Source organism: Phaethon lepturus, unplaced genomic scaffold (genome assembly GCF_000687285.1).
Source record: "Phaethon lepturus isolate BGI_N335 unplaced genomic scaffold, ASM68728v1 scaffold15088, whole genome shotgun sequence".
In the NCBI taxonomy this organism is placed as follows: Eukaryota; Metazoa; Chordata; class Aves; order Phaethontiformes; family Phaethontidae; genus Phaethon; species Phaethon lepturus.
Window position 1 is genome coordinate 12,459 of NW_010557034.1, and position 22,077 is coordinate 34,535.

At 35.9% G+C, this 22,077-nt stretch overlaps 1 protein-coding gene across 3 annotated transcripts in view; it reads right to left on the minus strand.

Annotated features, from left to right (window-relative positions):
• IFT88 (intraflagellar transport 88) overlaps nt 1-22,077 on the minus strand; it is a 49,305-nt gene that overhangs the window by 12,320 nt on the left and 14,908 nt on the right. For all 3 annotated transcript variants that reach the window (XM_010292656.1, XM_010292654.1, XM_010292655.1), the window contains exons 12-22: nt 21,908-21,978; nt 21,352-21,438; nt 19,169-19,268; nt 14,304-14,390; nt 13,462-13,648; nt 12,780-12,888; nt 10,474-10,636; nt 9,237-9,352; nt 6,412-6,464; nt 4,519-4,584; nt 3,134-3,240 (exon numbers count right to left, since the gene is read on the minus strand). In XM_010292656.1, coding sequence (XP_010290958.1) covers nt 3,134-3,240; nt 4,519-4,584; nt 6,412-6,464; nt 9,237-9,352; nt 10,474-10,636; nt 12,780-12,888; nt 13,462-13,648; nt 14,304-14,390; nt 19,169-19,268; nt 21,352-21,438; nt 21,908-21,978 — 1,146 coding nt within the window. The remainder of the gene's footprint in view (nt 1-3,133; nt 3,241-4,518; nt 4,585-6,411; nt 6,465-9,236; nt 9,353-10,473; nt 10,637-12,779; nt 12,889-13,461; nt 13,649-14,303; nt 14,391-19,168; nt 19,269-21,351; nt 21,439-21,907; nt 21,979-22,077) is intronic.

Genomic DNA, 22,077 nt, shown 5'->3' on the forward strand with positions numbered 1-22,077 from the left:
AAACAATGCCAGAATAGCAAATTTTGATCAATTTCTACAGGAAGACAAAGTCTGTGTGCAGACTTTGAAATGTAGGTATTTTACACTAGCATTTATCTTTTCTTTACTGGGTGCAACCGAGAAATCACAGGTTAGTCTGAAATTGGGAGCAGGAATTGAACTGTATCTGGTATTGCTAACTGAAACCAGTGTTCCAGTTGGAAACTTAGGTGGTGAAATATTAAAATTTGATCATTTTAGAACTTGAAAGTATAGTTTATGACTACATGCTCATGGATGACAGAAGGAATTTCTTAGGACAAAAATACCTAGTAATTTCCAAAGCCAGATGGCAGACATAAGACTAAAAAAATCACACACACACAAACCAACCAAGCAAACAAACAAAAAAAAATCCCCAAACCCAAAACCAGGGGATGGGATAATACCGACAGCAAAAAGGAACTGCAAGGCTATTGTTTGCAAGACAGCACTGATGTTGAGATTCTGTCACGGAAAGATACTCAACTTCTAATATAGGACGGTAGCATACTAAATCACAGCGCGTTCTATAACATCTTTTTTTTTTTTCCTTAGTGTCTTTACTCATTTACATCTACAATGGTGCTGAGTTTTAAGAAAACTGAGTCAGTGGGTTCCTTGAGGGACAGAAGAAGTTGTTCCCTTCCTTGAGGAGACACTGAATTTGGGAAATTTCAGAGTGTGGCAGACGAGAGCCAGAAGAAGGAGATGGGAGCATGTCCCCCATGCAAGGAGCTGCAGCCTGTCAATACTTCAACAGGACATAAGAAAGATGGGGACAGACTTTCTACCAAAGCCTGCAGTGACGGGAGAAGCGGTAAGTTCTGTAACTTTTTTGTAATTGGTTGGAGGTTTGAAACATTTTTTGTAATGAGTTGGGGTTTTTCAGCCTGGAGGAGAGAAGCTTGGAGAATATATGAAGGGGGCTTATAAGAAAGATGGGGACAGACTTTCTACCAAGGCCTGTAGTGACAGGACAAAGGGCAATGGTTTTAAACTAAAAGAGGGTAGATTCAGGTTGGACATAAGAAGAAAAAATTTGTGATGAGGGTGGTGAGACACTGGAACAGGTTGCCCAGGGAAGCTGTGGATGCTGCATAGTTAGAAATGTTCAAGATCAGGTTGGATGGGACGTTGTGCGACCTCATCCAGTGGAAGATGTCCCTGCCCATGGCAGGGAGTTAGACTAGATGATCTTTAAGAGTCCCTTCCAACCCAAACCATTCTACAATTCTGCTTTCCAAGGTTAGTTTTGTGATGGGACAGTCACCAGACTCTTAAACAGGAATACTTAAATGTGATACAGAAAATGAGCTTTCCATGTCATGGCTGAATCATGACCACTATTAAAGTCTGAACAGTCCAAAACAACTATGCAATAACTTGTGCTACCATGCATCCATATTGGCTTCCATTGACATCTCTGTCATTCAGGTTCTACTCAATGAAGTCCCTTAACACAACGTAGTCAGAATGAAAAAACAGACATAATTTAAACACAATTTCTGTGTTACTGAAAATCTTAAATAACTTAGATTATTTCATCTTTTAAATATTTTAGCAGTAGCTTTTTCCCCACAAGAAAGTACAGAAATGTTTTCAGGAAAGTGCAAGCTTCCAACATGAAATAAACAGGAAGAAATGTGACAACTTTTTTTAACATATTCAAACATTAATTTTCTTAAATGAAAAAAGTGTTTTCTTTAGAATCCTCAACGTTTGTAGATCTATGGTACACAACTAACATCTTCAGTGTAAAAAATGCTGGAATTATATGCAAGGAAATAGATAACCTCTCCATCTCCAGGGACTTCTCTCTTACCAGCTATAAAATAATCCAGTTTTAACTGGTTTAATCTCTGAGCTTTCCTGAGTAAAGCACTGAGATATCGGTAGCTATTGTAAAGAAATATGTATTTCACTGACATTGAACTGATACCCCCTAGAAACTAAGCAAAGCCTGTTTAACACACTTCAGAGAGATGTTTTGAGTTTTGCAGAATAGGAACATTATATCTGGTCATCTGTTTTGCTTACTGATACCATTATGGGTGAGGCATGGAGGAATATTAGCCCCACTATATTTGTCGTCTTTCTTTTGTCAGGTTTCCCAAGTGCTTTAAACTTTACATTTACTGAAAATACACACCAATATACTTCAACTAGCCCTCCAAAGTGAGCTTGTAGCCTAAGTTTGGAATCCTTTGATCGGCGTTTCCCTTTATGAGTTTCATTTTTAAAATGTCCTAGTGTACACGTGCATACTCAGACTCTCTGAAATGGAAGTAAAAGTGAAGTAACTCAGGATGCATTTATGCATTATCCGACATCAAAAGGGAGCCAGTAAGTGTTACTAGGAGCACAGTAAATTAGGTAAGACTTAACATGTCCTAAAGTGACTAAGTAGCTTTGAGGCAATTCACTGGATAGGAAGAGCAAGCTCAAATACCTTGCAGCTCAACAGCAGAGATAATACTTTCCAAACAATAAGCTGATTTTAATTTTAAAGTCTTACTTCATCACAGGAATAGCAAGAAAATGATGCAAGCACATGCACACACACACACTCACTCTGAAGAGAAGACAAGTTGTGATCTCATACCTTTCACAGCCTGTAGCTTTTCCACGGAAATGTTTTTTCAGTTTAAAAATTGGCACCAACATGAATGATTTACATCTACCTATGTAATCTGTCAATGTTGCAGCTTTGTATGCAGCAAAAAGGAGTTCTACTACATGGACATATTCTTAGGCTCCCCTTCTCTCCCTGTAGTTGCATTATTACTTGGCTCATAAATACACTTTACACAGTCTGGCAACTAAGTAGGAAAGACAACATTCCAGAGACATTGAATTATGTGGGTGGCTCCAGCATTCCCATTACATCCACATAACCCATCCTTCACTAATATTTAAAAATCACAGAAAATCCAGTGCTCAAAACCATTCAGGCAGATATAAGGTTGACCAGTAATTTAAAATTAAAAACCTGAAACCGCAAAACACAAGCCTCTCTAAACCAGGAAGTTAATACACATTTTATCTTGAAGTATCATAAACACTATTTTAGCTTCATCTACATATATGTAATCACAGAAAGAAACAAGCTTACCTGCTCCCTCATTTCTTTTAATTTTTCCACTTTCTTGAGCTTTGTCATATATTCCTGGACTTCTTTCAGCCCCATATCTGTGCAGAGACGAACTAAAAATCGGAGGCCTAATTGAAAGCAAAACATTGTTACAAAAAGGCTTAGAAGCTGGTCAAACTACGAGTGCATCCTAAAACAACTGGACATACCGAATGGCAAACAATGCAAATAACTGGGAATACAAGGTGACTCCAGTCCAGTATCACTATGCAAGTTGTGGTATTTTGCAAATAATTCAAAATTTTCTGTGATGCAGTGTCTATATCCACAAACAGTACAAACACTATTTATATATGTGGAAGGCACCTGACACACTAACTCATCTGGCTCAGAACTCTTGACACTTGCAAAATATTTTGGACACTGGAAAACATAATAATGATATTAAGTTAAGTTACTGAGAAGCCACTAACTCCTGCCTCTGTTTTGTAATTTATAGAAACTATACAAGTTCAGAAAAGTATTAGCATTCTAAATACTCTACCCCTCTGAAATATGTGTGACCAATATGAACATGACATTTTGCTTATAACTTTGAGGAGTCACAGTATTGAATTTCTCTTGCACAACAGAGCTGTAGGATTCCTCTTTGAAAAAGCAGTATGCTTGTTAAAGTGGAACGATACAATTTTGTTTTAAAATACAGTGAATGTTCTTCCCACACAGCAGTTAGAAGCGTAGGATTGTTGGCAACAACCTCGTATTTTGGAATTAGTGAGGCACAGTGCGGGATTTAAGATGATGTTTTCACAACCAGTGTCAACCCGTTTTCTACAGGGTTTTTTCATTTAGAGTACAGGTGTGACTGATTCTGCAAAAAGTCGCACTCTTCAAAATTATGTTTCCTGAAGTTTAGTTTGAAATTCTCCATCGATTTTCCAGAGACTGGTTGACCAACTATTTTGAAGAAGCCAACAACAAAATCTCACCCTCTAAATCTTTTGGAAGGCCTGGCTTTAATAAGACTTAACAATAAGATCTTCTCATATCTAGAAACTTAAAGCAGGAATTTCAACTAGCAGGGACTAGAAGTAAAAATACATATATTTTATCATAAGAAATATTAAATAAGTAACATACTTATAAAATTTAGGAAGTATGTATGAGAAAGAACTCAACCAATCCGCTACAGTTAAAACTTTATTTTCACGTCTCTTCAGTGTTACCCTAATATTTAAGTCAGGCTTTAGTGTTGTCACAGAAAACATGCAGTATTAGCATGCATAAAATTGTTAGTTAATGAAAATATTTTCCTATGAAAAACACTTACATCATGTGATTACTAACACATATATTCAATGCAACAGTTTCCTTTGATAGCTGTACTACTCAATGAAGCAACTTACATTCAACATTGTCTGGGAACTTTCTGTGAATGACTTTGTATTTCTCTAGAGCTTTCTGGTAGTTACCTGCAAATAAGACAAACATCTCCCATCCACATACCCAAATGTAAAAAAGAACACCTGATGAGAAACTGATACAGTTGAACATCACTTAACCGTTTTAGTTTGAGTACGTGATTTAATATTATGAGACCAAATTTCACAAAACCGAACTTAACGTTCTTTAATTACTGATAGTAAAAATTAAAAGCATCTAAAAACTGTCCAAATTACTCTGTAAATAACAGAATTGATGAAAAGGAGTTTCCTGATTTTTGCCCTTTTTTTGACCTACCTCTAGAATCCCATTGTTCTATGACACATCGACAAGACAAGCTGTATCAAGCACACTGGGGCTTACCTGAGGCTGCAAATGCATGGACTGGTCAAATAGAAATGTGTAACAGCTGATCTTTGCCTACCCTCCCTTCCATCACAATACTGATTTGCACAGATCTGGTAGCGAAGTAATTATTCTTTAAGACTCCTGCCTTCCATTTTGGCTCATCTTGATTATTATGGAAAGGACCATGTGAATCTAAAACCTCAAATCCATAAAATATCTGACAAAAAAGTTTGTTGAGCTGTCACTATTTTTATTTTCCTAGTGCAAGGTACAGATCAAACTATCCTGCTATGTGTTAACACGATAAGCTGGGAATTTTGCCAATGAATCATAAATGATCTAAAAAGCAGCCAACACCATTGTGTTTCTTTGCTGAGAAAACAGTTAATCTGTTTAGTTTTGGGTGGTGCTGACTGTTCTTAATTCATCAACTTCCCCAGGTCCTGTTCCTTTTCTCACTGTTGTATTAAGCAACTGAGCAGAGTGAGAAAATGCACTTACTTATTATGGAAATCTGTTCTGTAAAGTTCTAAAGAAGCATGAAGGAGAGCACTAACATGGAACAGCAAGAAAAAAAGAGAGTATCATTTACATCAAGTGTCTTGAATGCTTTTTATGTGATGAAAACACCTAGAAAGAACAGTCTCTTTCCACTTTGCTTATTGGTGTGTTATATTCCCAGTAAGAAAATACAGCACAATAAGACTGTCTTTTGTTTGTGTAAGGCAGATACTATTTTAATATAGAAAAATAATTCCCATTTCGTTTCAACAGCAGGTATAAAGCAACTTCAAAATCTAGTTACTTATGTTAGATCAGATTGTAGTACAATTACATTAAAAAAACCTTCCTATCAGAAAATTTATACTGTAGTATCTTCTTTTTTTACTTATTTAACAGCACAAGGAAGGTTTCATGCATAAGACAGTGCAGGCACACATCCTGGACTTAAAGAAAAGTCATGTTTTACTACATACACACAGAAAATTCATAACAAAATAATATGTAACTGAATTTTCAAACAAACTTTAGCACCAGTGTTCTCATCAGGCAGAAAAGATCAAAAGAAAAAAAAAATCTAAAGATCAAAACAAATCATAGAATGGTTTGAATTGGTAGGGACTGCTAAAGATCACCTTGTCCAACCCCCTGCCCTGCACAGGGACATCTTCCACTGGATCAGGCTGCTCAAGCCCCATCCAACCTGATCTTGAACATTTCTAACCATGCGGCATCCACAGCTTCCCTGGGCAACCTGTTCTAGTGTCTCACCACCCTCATCACAAATTTTTTCTTCTTATGTCCAACTTGAATCTACCCTCTTTTAGTTTAAAACCATTGCCCTTTGTCCTGTCACTACAGGCCTTGGTAGATAGTCTGTCCCGCTCTTTCTTATAAGCCCCCTTCATATATTCTCCAAGCTTCTCTCCTCCAGGCTGAAAAACCCCAACTCGTTACAAAAAATGTTTCAAACCTCCAACCAATTACAAAAAAGTTACAGAACTTACCGCTTCTCCTGTAGCAACTGGCAACCATCAGCTGCCACTTCACTTGTGTTGGACTGCATGTAAGTAAAATAAAATTATGTATACTGCCAAACAATGAATAAGCAAAATAATCTGGTAAAGCATTGGTAAAGACCTACTATTAAACTACTCTTAAAATTTTTCACCTAGCATATTGCCTTCCTAGGAAGAATTCAGTTTGCTCAGTTCACACACAGTGCATCATGCTCCTTGTGTTCAGGCCTTGATGTCACTCATTTGTAGTCCTATGTTACAGTCTTTCTCCTGGTCATGATTCTGTGCACCAGACACAATTAGTACACCCCACACGTGAACCACTAATCTTTGTCTGAAGTACAGAACCATGCCACGGGGGAGAACAAAATGCTACACTGTATTCTGAGGGAGTCTCACCAGTAGGGTCCCAAGCACGCCCAAGGGATCCCTGCCAGGAAGCAGACTCCCCACGTACCACTTTGAACTCTGGCTTCTCCTCTGTGTCATCACCTCGATGCCCTAGCTGCCACCTTTCCTTCTCTTTGTAGCACACAATGGTGACAGATGTCAAAGAAAATATTTGAGATGTTTGAGCATGTACAACAAAACTGTTGGACTCTTCTCTCATTCTTATCAAGATAATGTGAAAATTAGCAAGTTTTCATGTCAACAGTGTAAGGATGCTCTATAAGCCAAAGCACTTTTCACACGTGGCTTGCAATTCAACAGTAACATATCCCAAAGGCACTGTATGCTAATATTTTCGGAATAGCTTTGTAGTTATTCTCTTCAATTTTTCTCTCCAGTCACAGTACAGGCCATTTTTAACTCTAAATAATCTGTTTGCCTGGTAGTTACTAAACAAGCTTATGAAGGGCAGCTGCTTCACCTTTTTTAGCTTCAGCTGAATATATCTCCTGTAAACAATAAAGGCAGCCAAGCAGACACCATAATAAAGTTTATTATGTGGTTCAATATGAAAATTCTAGAGAGAATAAATTGTCAGCAGTCAGAATTAGCTGCATAACTTTTAAACGATAGATTTGTGCATGCTGTTTCTCAATTCATTGTCTAACATGTTATCTCAGAACACAATTTAAAATGCAGTTATTGTCATTAAAACACTGAATACACTGAACAATGTTAAACTAAAAAGTGCTGGTCACAGTTCAAATAAAGTTATAATTTTAAAATGTAAATTTATTTACAATTAGTAGCAATTTATAACCCAACATTAATAATCACCAATTAGCATTGACTCTAATAGACTCTATTTTCAATATCAAATAAATAAACACTGAAAGATGTATGTCCTATTATCTAATATTAACAATCTCATCCCACAGAGAAATAATTTCTCTGTGTTAGAGAGATTACAAACACAAATAATAACAAAGAATTTTGTATGCTGATTATTCATAAGTACTTTAAAATCCACATACTTCATGTTTCATTCACGGACTGAGTGCAACATGAAGCATAAAATATTTAGATCTTTGCCAAAACAAGATTATGAAATAATTCCTTTTAGTTTCAGCTGTTTCTTTCCAAAGTTTCTAAGAAGGCCGTGAATGCCAGCATATGCAATCTCATAGCTTGACTAAAATACAATTTTTTTTAAGGTGGCTAGTATTTATACTGAAAAGAACACTGGAAAACCTGTGAACTGGGATTTCTGTGAGCTGTCTTCTGTGTATTTTCATCTAATCTACATCTCTATTTCTTTATAATTATACTACAATTTGGGTGAAGTCTATGTTTTTCTATATATTTTTGTTTCAATTTTTAAACCTTATTTAAACCTTGGATTTTCTCTTCTATAATTAATGTCTACTCTAACTCAAGCCCTTTCAAGAGCAGAATTAGTATTTTTTTTACTGAACTTCTAAAAACCTATTCGCAGTATAATCTTTCCTTGAATAATACCATACAAGTTTTTGTTCATATGCTGTCTTGTTCATGCATATCATTCAGATTCACAGAACAAAAAGAATGTCAAATTTTAGATCATCACAAGAGAAGCAATAACTGAGCTTTGCTTAGCCTGATTTTTGATAGGTTTCCCCAAAAAGAGACCATATGCACATCTTTCCAGAATTCTGTTTGAACTTTGGACTGCAGATTTAAATTTGATCAAACTTCTGTTTATTAACCATTTGTCTGGTAAACTCCCTTTCGGATCTAAAATAAAATATATGGCCTATATACTTTCTTTAGTGCATCACATTCTGCTAATAGACAATTTCAGCAAATAAGTGGCTGAACTAAATATATTTCAAATATCTCTATCAGGATCTATCTGATTTGTCAACTTACTTTCACTAACCATTGGTAATTCTGCACTGCACATTTTTGCTTACTTCTATGCCTTATTTGTAAGGGCCTTTTTATGGGAGTAGAAGTTATGTGAAAAATGGAAATGCAGTAAAACTGCTAAAAGATGCATTTAGCTAAACCATCAAGTCCTCACCACATGATAAAATAATAGAATGGAAATATTTCACATAAAGTCATACAGAAAGAGGTCTTGGTGGCTTAGGAGGGCTGATCCCCACTTCATAGCTATGTATAATGGCAGAGGATAGAGAAAAGAGTTCCTAATACTAGCTTGGGCCCAATGGAGGATCTTTCTTAACACTGAAATTGCACAGTAAGAGCAAAAACGCACTGTAAATGAACAGACAGTTGAGACAATTAAATAATATCCCAAATATTCTTAACTGTGATATTTGCTTAAAGTATTAAAGTTAGCCAACTAATTTATCTCTAGCTATACTTACGGATATCTAATCACAAAATATTTGAGTAGGCATAAAATAATAATTACTTACAGGATAAGTGCTGCTCTTTCAAAATACTCAATGGCTTTTTCACAAAACTGGGTATCAATGTAATAGGCTCCAAGCCATTCAATGACCTCAATGTTTGAAGGGAAATAGCGGTATGACTGACAAAATAGGAAAGGTGAAAGAAACACAATTTTAGTGATAAACAACATCTTTATGTTACTTCTGGAATATCTTACTCAAATGTTTAATTCTCCAGATGCCAAAAACATGCAATATATGAATGGAAGTAGTGTGCTATAATAAGGGGAGGCAGGGGGGCAAAAAAAGGCATGCCAAGTTTTCTAATTACAGAATACTTTTTAGAAGTTACCTGAGATGAGCCTGTCACATTTTCCAGCTAGCTGTATTTCAAATATTATTTTAAATAGTTTGCAACAGCAAAAAATGTTTACTTAGATCACAGCTACTTGTAAGTTATCTTAAATGTTAAACAATGCTAACTAATAGGTGTACAATTCCACACTCAAATCTGCTGGAAAACTCACCTAAAAGCATTTTCTATGAAATACATATGTACGTAAAAAACATCTTCTGCTTTTTAGAAACTCCCACTGAAATAGGCAGCAAAATTATCATCAAGCATAACTCCACTTGTATAGAGATCACGACACAGACTTTGGTCATCCTCGCTTTACACAGATAAAAAAACCTCACAGATTGCAGCAAAGCAACTTCCTGTCTTCTTCTGGTTTAGAAACGGGAATAACCTCTACAAACTACAGACTATAGCTGGTTTGAAATGAGAGAGGATGCCTATCTTTAGGCAACCGTGTATACATAACGTGTAGCTGTACTATTAAAAAAATATATAAACCTACATACATAAACACACATATATCTCCATATCCATTATATAGATATAGCTTCCAATTGATGCAGTCATGTTACACACCTTTAAAAATATATTTTTGTATTTTTTATTTTATCTCAGACTATATTTTAAATTAAAATTATTATGGGTCAATGTAAACAATGACCATATGAAAAATGAAAGTTTGATGTCAACCACCATGTGGCAACACAGACTACGTGTTTCCTTAGGATCTGAATACAAAAACTAGATTTTAACTTTCTCTCTCGCCCTCAAAATATTTTTTACTGGATGACATTCGTTTAAAAAAGTTTAAATGAATCAATTGTTAATTTGATATAGGAACCTATCACAAAATGTTCTTTAATTATGAGAAAGTGCATTGGAAAAGCAATAAAGAACAAGTACCTCATAGTAATAATGAAAAGCTTGGGATTTATCACCTTCATTATCATATAATTTCCCTAGCTCTGAAAGTACATGTGGATCAGTTGGTACCACACTGATCAGCTGCAGGAGCCACTCTATGGCTTTTTTTGGGTCTTTATTGGGATCTTCCATGATCTCATATCTGAGTTTTCTTTAGTCAAGGACTGAATGATATTTTGATTTACTCAGAATTCCTACTACTTTACATAATATAATCCATATGCTGGACAGATATGCCAGTCACTGTAGTGTGGAGATCCTTTGGGATTTTTTTTTACACATTATTTTCATAATTGCATTTGTATCAGAAAGTATTTTTGTTATGCTGAAGAAAGAGGAATATTCAGAGGCTTTGACTGCTTTTTCACCTTAAAAAGACTTTGGGCTCAACAGAACATTTGGCTTGATTCTCCTCTCTCTCTGTCACCGATTTTACTTTGACTTCCTCGTAAGAATGAAGTGTGAGAACCAGGCAATGTATCTGTAGCCTTTAAAAGTTGGTTAGTTTTTCATAATACATCATTTTCACAGAGTCACAGAATCATTAAGGTTGGTAAAGACCTTTAAGATCAAGTCCAACCATCAACCCAACGTGCTCCCTAAATCATGTCCCAAAGTGCCACGACCACACGTTTTTTGAACACTTCCAGTGATGGTGACTCTACCACCTCCCTGGGCAGCCCATTCCAACGCTTGACCACTCTCTCAGTAAAGAAATTCTTCCTAATATCTAGTTTAAACCTCCCCTGGTGCAACTCGAGGCCATTTCCTCTCATCCTATCACTAGTTACTTGGGAGAAGAGACCAACATCCACCTCACCAAAACCCGCTTTCAGGTAGTTGTAGGGAGCGAGCAGGTCTTCCCTCAGCCTCCTCTTCTCCAGACTGAACCACCCCAGCTCCCTCAGCTGCTCCTCAGAAGACTTGTGCTCTAGACCCTTCACCAGCTTCGCTGCCCTTCTCTGGACACTCTCCAGCAACTCAACATCTTTCTTGTGGTGACGGGCCCAAAACTGAACACAGGATTCAAGACACCTACAGAGACAAAATGTTTCCCATAAATACTTGAGAACTTACACTCTTCATCCTTCAGCTAACATCCTCCTCTTTTCCCACTGCTCCTTTTCATCTGCCTAGTCTTAAACCTAGAAAAGTAGTAAAATGACAAAAGAGTAACTATTCCTTCAGTTGTGTCTTCCTTTGTCCTAAAGTAAGTGATTAGGTAAAACTGCTGTCCTGAAGAACAGACTATTGCCTGCAGTGAGATTTTGTGCTGTATGCCTAAGCAGCACAGCATAGACAGTGTAGAATTCTGGTCCAGAGAACCGAGGCAGCTTTAGCTGTAATTAGGCCTGCAGCGTGCCCTCCCCTCCTCAGTCACCCCTGAGCAGCAGAACGGCTCAGACCTCTGCAGCAATGTGACCTGGAGCTACTGCACAACACATTATTCCAGTTTCTGCTGCACCCTAACTTTCATGGAAAAAGCTTGTGAGCATTGGTGGAAAGCAGTTTTACATAGCAGTGGAACAGAGAAATTCTCCCCCAGATGGGACTCGGGAGTTGTAGAGACATTTACGCTGTTGTAAAGGGGCTATGCAAGGAATGGGCATCACAGCCCTTTTGTATTTTTGGAGGTACTTATTTTACTAACTAAAATATATTTTTATTACCTTCACTATTCTCAAAAGTGTAGTTACAGTAACTGGAATCAGTTCTGCCTTGGGGAAGATTTTATTACAGTTTGAACATCTTCAAAAGCATTTTTAAAGAAATTTGTAGTGTAGAATATCACTGGCGATGTGCAAAGCCACCCCCTCCAAGCCCCGCCCCCCCCAGCTTTCAATCTGTTGAGCTTTTGCAGTGCTAGGAGACAATTATTTTCTTACACATATGCTAACTAATCTGAAAACAGCTTCCAGAACAGAAAATCACTTTCATTAACTATATATTTTTTAAAGGTTTTACTCAGTTGTGCTTACATCTGCCCTGTTATTTCCGTAATAAAATCAGCAGCATTTTAAATATTCCAGGACACACTTTAACACTGAGTGTAAATGTATTCCCTGCAATGTAAACAAGTCTTAATGTATTTCTTCACTTGCTTCACTGGAAATGTCCAAGAAGGTTGTAAATTCTGTTCTCGTTTTTTACAGCCATTAGAGAATGAATCTCTGCATGATCATCCAAATTACAATGGACTCTACAGTACATTTCTAAGTTGTCATGTCATGATTGAAACACATATTTCAGATTAAACTAGTTTACTAAAACCCAGAAAAAGATACATGTTTGCTATCTGGTAAAGGACTTGGGCACTATTTCGAAGGATTGCATGGAGTTTCAGGAAACAATCCAAAGCTTCGTCTATTCTGTTTAACTTCTTATGTGTTAAACCTGAAAAATAAAGGTTACATTATTAATGCAATGAGAAAAAGATTACTTCAGCATACTAAATGACAGAATAACCAAGAAAAATGAAATAGGAACACCGTACTCAGAGGCAGTGTAACCGCCTTGACATTACCAACTCTATTCTTGAGAGTTGTGCTTATAATTCTTACCAGCTAGTATGATTTACCAAACTGATAAACACAAACCTAATCAAAAACCAAGGACATACGTAACCTCAGTTTTCGAACAAGATGAATGAGGCAAAGGCAGGGCTTTTAGAGGGGAATGACTCCGATGGTTTAATAATACTAAAACTGGTATATTTTTAGTAGATAGTAGAAATTTTTGATCTTCAAAGTGACATGATCATTTGCAATTACTAGTTGACGTTGTTAACCCTGCTATTTTTTTTGCAGAACAGATAAGAAGTACAAATTAATACTTTGCTATAAAATAAATTACTGAAAAATAATTTGTATATATTTATACACAAGAAATCTTTGAAAGCCAGATTCTCAGAAACACTAGTGTTACCTTCAGAAAAAAGCTAAACCACAAAAATCACCTTTGGCTTACCAAGATTATAAAGTGCTTCGGTGCATGAGGAATCATTCCTGAGAGCTTCCTTATAAAACTCAGCTGCTTTTTCATAGTCTCCGTTTGCAAAAACAGTATTCCCTTTGTTAGTTAGAGCTGCTGGATTGTACCTATCAGAATTTACAGCTAAATCTGCATAGTTAGTTGCTTGTGCCAATTCATTCTCCTACATGAACAAAACAAACATTGTATTAGTCATTTGTCAGTCAATTTTCTTGCAGCTGTGGCTTCTTACAGTTAATACAGTGGAATCTTGAAAAGTTCGAGGATGAAAAAAATAATATATTCTTTAGTCCTAAAATATTCCTTAGGTATTTGCATTAGGCAGATCACCACTTTTAAGTTTCAGAGAACTTAACACTTCATGTGTTTTGCCACTCTGTCCCATTCAGTCTGGAAGTTTTCTTTGCTGCAACAAAGCAGTACTTCTTTAAAAAACAAAAATAAATGCCCATACCCTACAAACTTCATGCACAAACACACCTGCCTAAGCTACATACTTCACATGTTCCTGAAGTTCAGCCAAGGTCTTTAGGACCTGAGTTTTAAACGCAGCTGCTGAGCTTCTGCACAAATCATACTGCAGGCATACTTCTGTGACCTGGGCTCAATCTCACTCCTCCTCCCAGCAACAGGATACAAAGGACATGATCCAAACTCCAACTACACTGAAGAATGGGTGTTCCAGAATAACTCTTCTAACACGTAGTTTCTCATAGTTTACAGAGATTTAGACAGACACACAATTCAAAATTAGAAAGATACAGAAGTTGTTACATAAACTGCAGTTCTTAACTGGTTTTGTTGAAGCAAACACTTACCAAATAATAAAGGAATGAAAGGTTTGTTGCAGCTGCACTCTTTACTCTGCTATCCTTTTTTTCAAACATTTTTAAAGTCTCCAGTGCCTAGAAATAATTTGGCAACATGTTACTTCCCAATGAAGCAAACTTATACCAAAATTCTTTCAGAAAGCATTGATAATTTTAGCTGTTACTGTGAAGTTTACCAATTCATATACTTACATACATGATAATGACCAGAGCTTGTAACACACACTTGTAAGCATGTACATCTATATTACACGTAATATTAATCTTGGTCACAAAATTTCAACAGTATTGGCTATTTATTACTTCTTCAAAATTTGGATTAGATTTGTCTACCTTGAAGTACAGAGGTATCTGACAATTCTATACATACAAAATGCAAGTTCATATAATTTGCTTTTAATCTACTCAACTAATTAAAATTCTCATACCTATTTTGCCAGTTCCTTAAGTCAACACAAAAGGATTGACATTAAAACTCTTATTAAAAAGCTAAAAAAGTACACACTACATTAAAAAATATGCAAGACAGTGTCGGATTAGATTTCAACTAGCAGTTGTTTTGTGTAATAAGACGACGACACCTGTCTAAATTTAGGAAGTACTCAAACGTGAAGACTGAGGCCGTAACATTTTTTTTTTAATCTTTTACATAAAACCTAAATTTCATAAACTTCAAAACAAAGAAGTTTATAGACAGAAAGTAAACAAATTTATAGCTAATAAACTATCAAAGAAACTTTGAAATAGAAGACAGTTTTTTTTTTCATTGCCTATGTGATAACATTTGTAACTGCAGACTAAATTATTAAGAAAATCTGGCTTCTTTACACTAAATATTTATATTAACTACACAACTGTGTGAATATCACAGTGAGCCCAATTCTGTCATCTGTTACAACACAGATGTGGCAACCTCAATTTAGCCATCAACATTAGCAATTCAAGTGTTTCCTTCTTCCTTTACATGAAACCTGTAAGCTGCTGTTTACATATTAAAGTGAATGCATGATAGTGTATGTGGTATGCCAAAACAAACATAAAGGAAACAAGTTTTAATTGACTGTCATACATACTGTTTTTACAGTTATTTTACACAAAAGACATGACTGTACTAATGACGCGTAAAATGACAAAGTATATACAGCTAGATGTAGTTCCTTGGTTTAGCCCAAGAACTATGAACTACCAAAGATCATACTATTCTCCTAATAACAGAAAATTCTCTAAAGAAATACACCAATTTCAATCAAGAAAAGCATTGCAAAAGTTAGGCTCTAGATTTTGTGGTCTCTGAAATGCAAGACTTAAAACAACGATAATTTTAAACTTGTACATATAATTTGTGGCTTTCCCCAAAAAGGGAATGGTCCCAAATATTTACAGATATAACATTACTATATCTGAGGTACTCTACGCTTAAGCAAAGACTTGCTGCTTTGAGTAAAAGCTGTGCATTTCTTACAAAGGAATTAATTTTCAGTGAACTTAGAGCTATATAGTTCTAAGCCACTTTCTGAAAAGCCGTTTCATATTGTAACCAATTTGTTTACCTTTGCTTTTACTGCTAAATGGCACCTTTGATGATAAAGATTAGAGTGGAAGTAATCTCTTTTTCATGTATAATGGCAAGTTCATATGAGACTGAATTTTATGCACTTCCTGATAAATTATGTCTCAGGTCTCTCAAACCATTTCAGCAATTATGATCCCTGGAACAAAAATCTTGGTCTGCCAGAGATGTTAAGGACTTGCACAACTAAGCTACCAAATTTTGTTTTTAAATTGATTTTCAAAGTCCTTCTTTGAAATTAAGAAAACATTCAGAATATCTAATAAATAAAACCCCTTACTAATAAAATAAAATCTACACATATTATGGTAATTTCCATCCTGAATTTATTTTACTTATTTTTGATAGGACTGTTTTAAAGTAACATATTCATTATGATGAGCACATAGTTAAGCCCATTACAGTCAGAGCAGAAATCTATTTTAGTTGGGCTTTTTTTTGTTTGAAACAATAAAACTTTCAGCCTTGAAACTGAATATTTCACAAAGTTTCCATTCTTGTTCTTCAGCCAAAGGTGTGTTGAGCAGGTGGTGAGTTAGTAAGTATATGAACAACAGACAGACAGGATGAATATAAGTGGCAGCTGCAGTTTTATTACAACAACAACAAAAAAAAAGACTCTCTGCAACCACCATTCTGCAGCCCCACTCTACTATTAAGTAGTTCCAGTGGAGGTTAAAGGTATTCTATCACATAATCAAAATAAAAAGAGCATCTTCTCGACTTACTCCTAACTTCCAGCACCCTTCCCTCTCCCTCCATTGGAGTACTCCACAGAAACATCACCAACAATCTCTGTATCACATTTTATCTCTGAGAATTGTTTGTGGGTTTTTTTAACCTATACTGCATACTAACTGGAAATCACAAAAAATTACTATCAAAATAGTAAATTTTTGAGATCATATGACTGTTTCCCTACCTGTAACACTCTCACCCTCCACAAGCTATCATCAATAAAGCTACTAGATTTGCCCAAAATTTTCCAAACTCTCAGCTGCTTCCTGATCTCAGAAAAGCTATCAGTCAGACATGCAGTATAACAAAGGATAACTCTCTTGCTGTATCTACAGCGAAGGAGAAGAGGACAGGACAGACAGGAGGAGCAAGAGCTGCTCAGGAAACCAGAAGAGCTTAAATATGAGAAGGAAAAGTAGGCTAAAGTTAAGCATGTGTCCCTGTGTGTAACCCTCCAAGGTGAAGGGCCTTAGAAGATGACAGAGGTATTCAGCTTCACCTGTAATTTTGCTACATATGACCGCTCATACTTCTTGCCACTTGTGCGAACCCAGAGGTTGCTATATTCACAGAATCACAGAATGGTAGGGGTTGGAAGGGACCTCAAAATCATCTGGTCCAACCCCCCTCACCAAGGCAGGATCACATAGGGCAGGTTGCACAGGAACGGATCCAGTTGGGTTTTGAAGGTCTCCAGAGAAGGGAGACTCCACAACCTCTCTGGGCAGCCTGTTCCAGTGCTCTGTCACCCTCACAGTAAAGAAGTTTTTCTTCATGTTGAGGTGGAACTTCCTGTGCTGCAGTTTATGCCCTTTGCCCCTCGTCCCATCACTGGGCACTACTGAAAAGACTGGCTCCATCCTCCTGACAGTCACCTTTATATAGACATTGATAAGGTCCCCTCTCAGCCTTCTCTTCTCCAGACTAAACAGCCCCAGTTCTCTCAGCCTTTTCTCATATGAGAGATGTTCCAGTCCCTTAATCCTCCTTGTAGCCCTCCGCTGGACTCTCTCCAGAAGTTCCCTGTCTCTCTTGAACTGGGGAGCCCAGAACTGGACACAATACTCCAGATGAGGCCTCACCAGCACAGAGTAGAGGGATATTCCTTCATATTTACTCAGCATTCCTATCATTGAATGTACTCAATAGTATATGTTAGAAGGAAATTGAGCAAATCCTGTCAGAATATCCAAGTTTCTTTTTGTTCAGATGAAGCTGTTTTCCAACTGCTCACATTTCAAACCAAGCCTTTTTTTCACAGGCAAAGAAAAGATCACATGACAATTTTGATGAAAACCTAGTATTATAAGTTATCCCACAATCTATAAGAAAATTGATTAAGAGGGAAAAAAATGCATTTTTCTTAAAATAAAACATTATCAACCAAGCTGCACACTCGCTTAGATAATACCAAAAACTTAAGCATGGTAAGTTGCAGTATTAATTTATACACCCACATTGGCAATTTATATGCATAGAAAAGGAAAGCTGCATTAACAGCCTGCAGTACTTATTAGCAAGAGATTAGGGATATTGTTACCAACGAAGGCAGTTCAGCATAAAATTAATTGGCAGAAATTTGTCTAACTAGTGATTGGATAGCCAGTTGCAGAAAGAGTTCCTACCTACATAAACACACATAAATAATTTCAACATAGCCAAAAGTTACTTCACAAGTATATTTAAATATATAACAATACAATGAAAAAGGAACATGTAATAATATGCATGATAAAAACTTTAAATTACAAAGATTTTGGTAGATCTATCTTCTGAACTTCTGCCAGTTAATGAATTTTGAGCAATGAGCTATATTTTTACTTGGAAGTACCAACACTGTAACTTCGCTATGACCTTCCTCCTTTGGTAAGATACACTATGGCTTAAACCGCTGTAGTATCTTTTCAGTAATGGTGATTCATCCTAGCCCTCTGTGCCCTCCAGGGGAGCAATCTTTTATAAGACGCAGAACTGTCCAAGCTCAATAGCAGATGCTTAATTTAATTCCAGTTTGTATTTCAATGGAAGGATAGGAGGGCTGACTGAAGTTCAAGGTCAGATTGTAGTATTTTAGGGAATTCTCACACAGGGAACAGTGAGAATACCATAACATAAACAATAATCATACATATGGAGTGCATCTGCATATATTTTGGTGTTATAGTCAACCTGAGAGAAAGATTCAGTTCATACTAATGAAAACACCTCCACATTGGTTAGCAACATGCTTTCTAGGCTCTATTGACTGTACTGACCACAGTCCCATTAACAGTAATGACAGCCTGGACACTCAGTGAAGATAACTAAACTTAGGTGTCTTAATTTTGACATGAACTGCATCCACTGTAACTTCTGTGGCAGAAATTTCATTTAGAGAAAATAATCTCTTATCAGTGTTTTCATTAAGTTATTTTACTGAACAGCATCAATATAATGATATTTGCATAAATCATTCTTTCCCTTGCTAAAAAAAACATGCTGTGGCTAAGAAAGATATCATTGACAATACCGCATTAAAAAGTAGTAATGTGAAAAGTTACTATACCTGGTTAAAATCCTGCTGCCTCAAGTAAGTAGTGGCTTTATTTATTTCCAGGTCATTGGCTAACTCTACATAGTGGGAAGCTTTTACTACTTCAACACACCTGCAACAGAAAGCCAGCCATAGAGATAATCAAAATGCATCTGTGCAAATGCTACTAAGTTATATATTTTCGCAGCGAATTTGTTTTCCAAAATGAGTTGTTCTTAGCTATTCTTACCTTACAGAGGCAAAGAGCATTTAAAATATTTGAAAAAACATTTTATTCTCATAACCTACCTTAATACTCTCTCTGCTCTCTTTTTCAGTCAGCTGCCTAAATATCATGTTATTTTCCATCACTGAGTGACAGCTTATTGCAGATATTGACTACGATCATTTTTCAAACCATTTTCTTTGGATACATTCTGTCAGCTGATTTTTCAAACTTGAAACGTTATCCAGTTTTCAACTGTTACTGTTAACAACTTTTAACCATAAAATGCAATGAGATCTAACTATCCAACTGTTCCTTATGGAATGTGACAGAATAGTCCCAAGATTATGTCACATTTTGAGTAAGAAGTTATGAAATCTGAAGATTATTCGTTCCCACTTTATTCTTGTAAATAAAATTAATCTGATTAAAAGCACATTTAATACTCAGAGAACTCATAACAAAGTGTACTATTTGGAAAACCAAGCTCAAACTGCTGGTTAAACTTCTTCACTGGGCTTGAATACCTCAGCCTAGAAGAATAGAGACAAAATCTGTCCTGATACACACAAAACAATCCCATACATCTCACCAGAAGTTCTTTAATTAGCCAGAACAGACATAAAAGTGTTTTTCTTCATGACAAGTATTTTGTGGATAGCACTAAGGAAACAGAGTATCTGACAATCTTTGCCAGTTTTCTGAACAAAAAACAAGATACAGAGCAAACAGATCTGACTTATTCATGCTAGCAATTCATAAAGCAGCAAGATAATTTTCACAAGACATACTGCTTCAGTTCTGATAAGTCAGAAAGGCAAAAGCAGCGAAGTTATAAGATTATAATAATTATTAAACCATCAAACATCCCCTTGTGGACTGTAGCAGACTAAACATGTCTGTGTGAGAGATTATTTCATGTTAATGAAATACATAAAGAGCTTTATTAGTAAGTTACACCTAGAGGGCCTGCAAAACTTGAAAATAATCCTAACTGGCCAAAAAAAAAAAAACCTCAACAGGTAAAGGAAAGTTCTCTTTTCCCATCAAGCTTCCTTCACTTCCCAAACATTGAACATACCTGTTAGTAATGCTGTAGCTGCAGAAACACAACATTAATTTGTGTACGTTATTTTACAATAATGTTACTAAAAATATCAAAGTAAGCCTGTGCAACAGAAAACTAAAAACTAGTTTAAAATACATTTTGAAAAGTTGTATTTATCATTTTTATACTGTCCTTATAGGAAGTGTGTCTATTTTATTTTGTTTTAAAGAGAAGAGAATTCTGCTGTAGAAAATACCACAGAAAGCAAAAGCTAAGCTGTAAATTGAAAAATAAAGTGGATATGAAAGTTAAAATGGTAAATGGTATCAGCAGCCTATCACTGTATACATACATTTGTATAAATGTTTAAGAAACAGTAGATTAAGTTTACATTTATAAATACTTTTAAGTATATACTTTTAATTATAAGTTTATAAATGAAATGCAAATAAACCTTTCTAATAATATTTAGATTCCAGTGTTTTATATGATGACCTCATGAAGTAATGAAAACTTCTTCAGCACCCCACATCTTCATTATGCTATCTTCAAACTTACAGTAAAGAGTAGCAATCACTGCCTTCTGTACAGCATTTGTCTATCAAGATTTTTAAAAGTTTTTGAATTTTCAAATTGAATTTTCAATTCCAATGAAATTTAAGCAGCTCTTTTTGTGCTAATACAGAAGAGTTCAAAATGTATAATTAATAGTTGAGGTTCAATGATACAACAAAATTAATTTTTAGCACAGAATAGCACTAATAGCTTTGTTTTGTTCTTCTACAGCACATTATGCGGGCAAACTGAAAATAGCCTGGATGCTCTGCCCGAGATGTGCAACAAACTGTTTCCCAGACTGTTTATATTTGTGAATCTGGTTTCATACCGAGCATGAGATTGGCATTATAGGCTAGACAAAGTGAAGACCCACTTGACTCTTACCAGTCATAGCCCACTGCAAAAGATGTCTCAATTACTGGTGCAATGAGTTTAGCAGCTGTCATGATGTATTCCTCTGCCATGGATTTCCTAAGAAAAAACAAACAAACAAAACCACAACACAAAACACAACACATAAACATGCCACCATTTCAAAAACATGTACACAAAAAAATAACCAAATTTTGTTCTTGCTTCTTCCTACACTGAGGACAATCTTAGGAGTCAACCTAACCAGGCCCCTGCTACTGTCTTGTACTTTGATAAAGCTCTCAGTTTTTTCTGTTTTCCTTTCACTGCACAGTGTAGTTGTATTTTTTAAAAAACCTAGTGATGCAAGTTTTAAGTGGAGTATTCTATAGCATTTGAGGTAGATAGTCTACTTCAGTGCAGTACCCTAAATTGAGTGATCCAACCGGTTCTTTCATGTGTGTTCTTTCCTAAGAATTATGAGGACACTTTTATAACAGGAGCTGTGGACATGTGAGAAGACTGATAATACTTTCAGGAGCTAAAACCCATGGCACCACAGTCAAGAAAGAACAGACTCCAGCATTACCTCTCACGTTCTATTTGTCTTAAGCTGTCATTTTTAATGGCTTCAATCAATAGATTTGTATGTGGATCATCCTGTAGGGGGACAAAACAACTGCAAATTATGCAAGTATACATGCATTTTAATTATTTTATAGACAATATGAGTGTAAACGTAAATTGATGCAAAGTTAT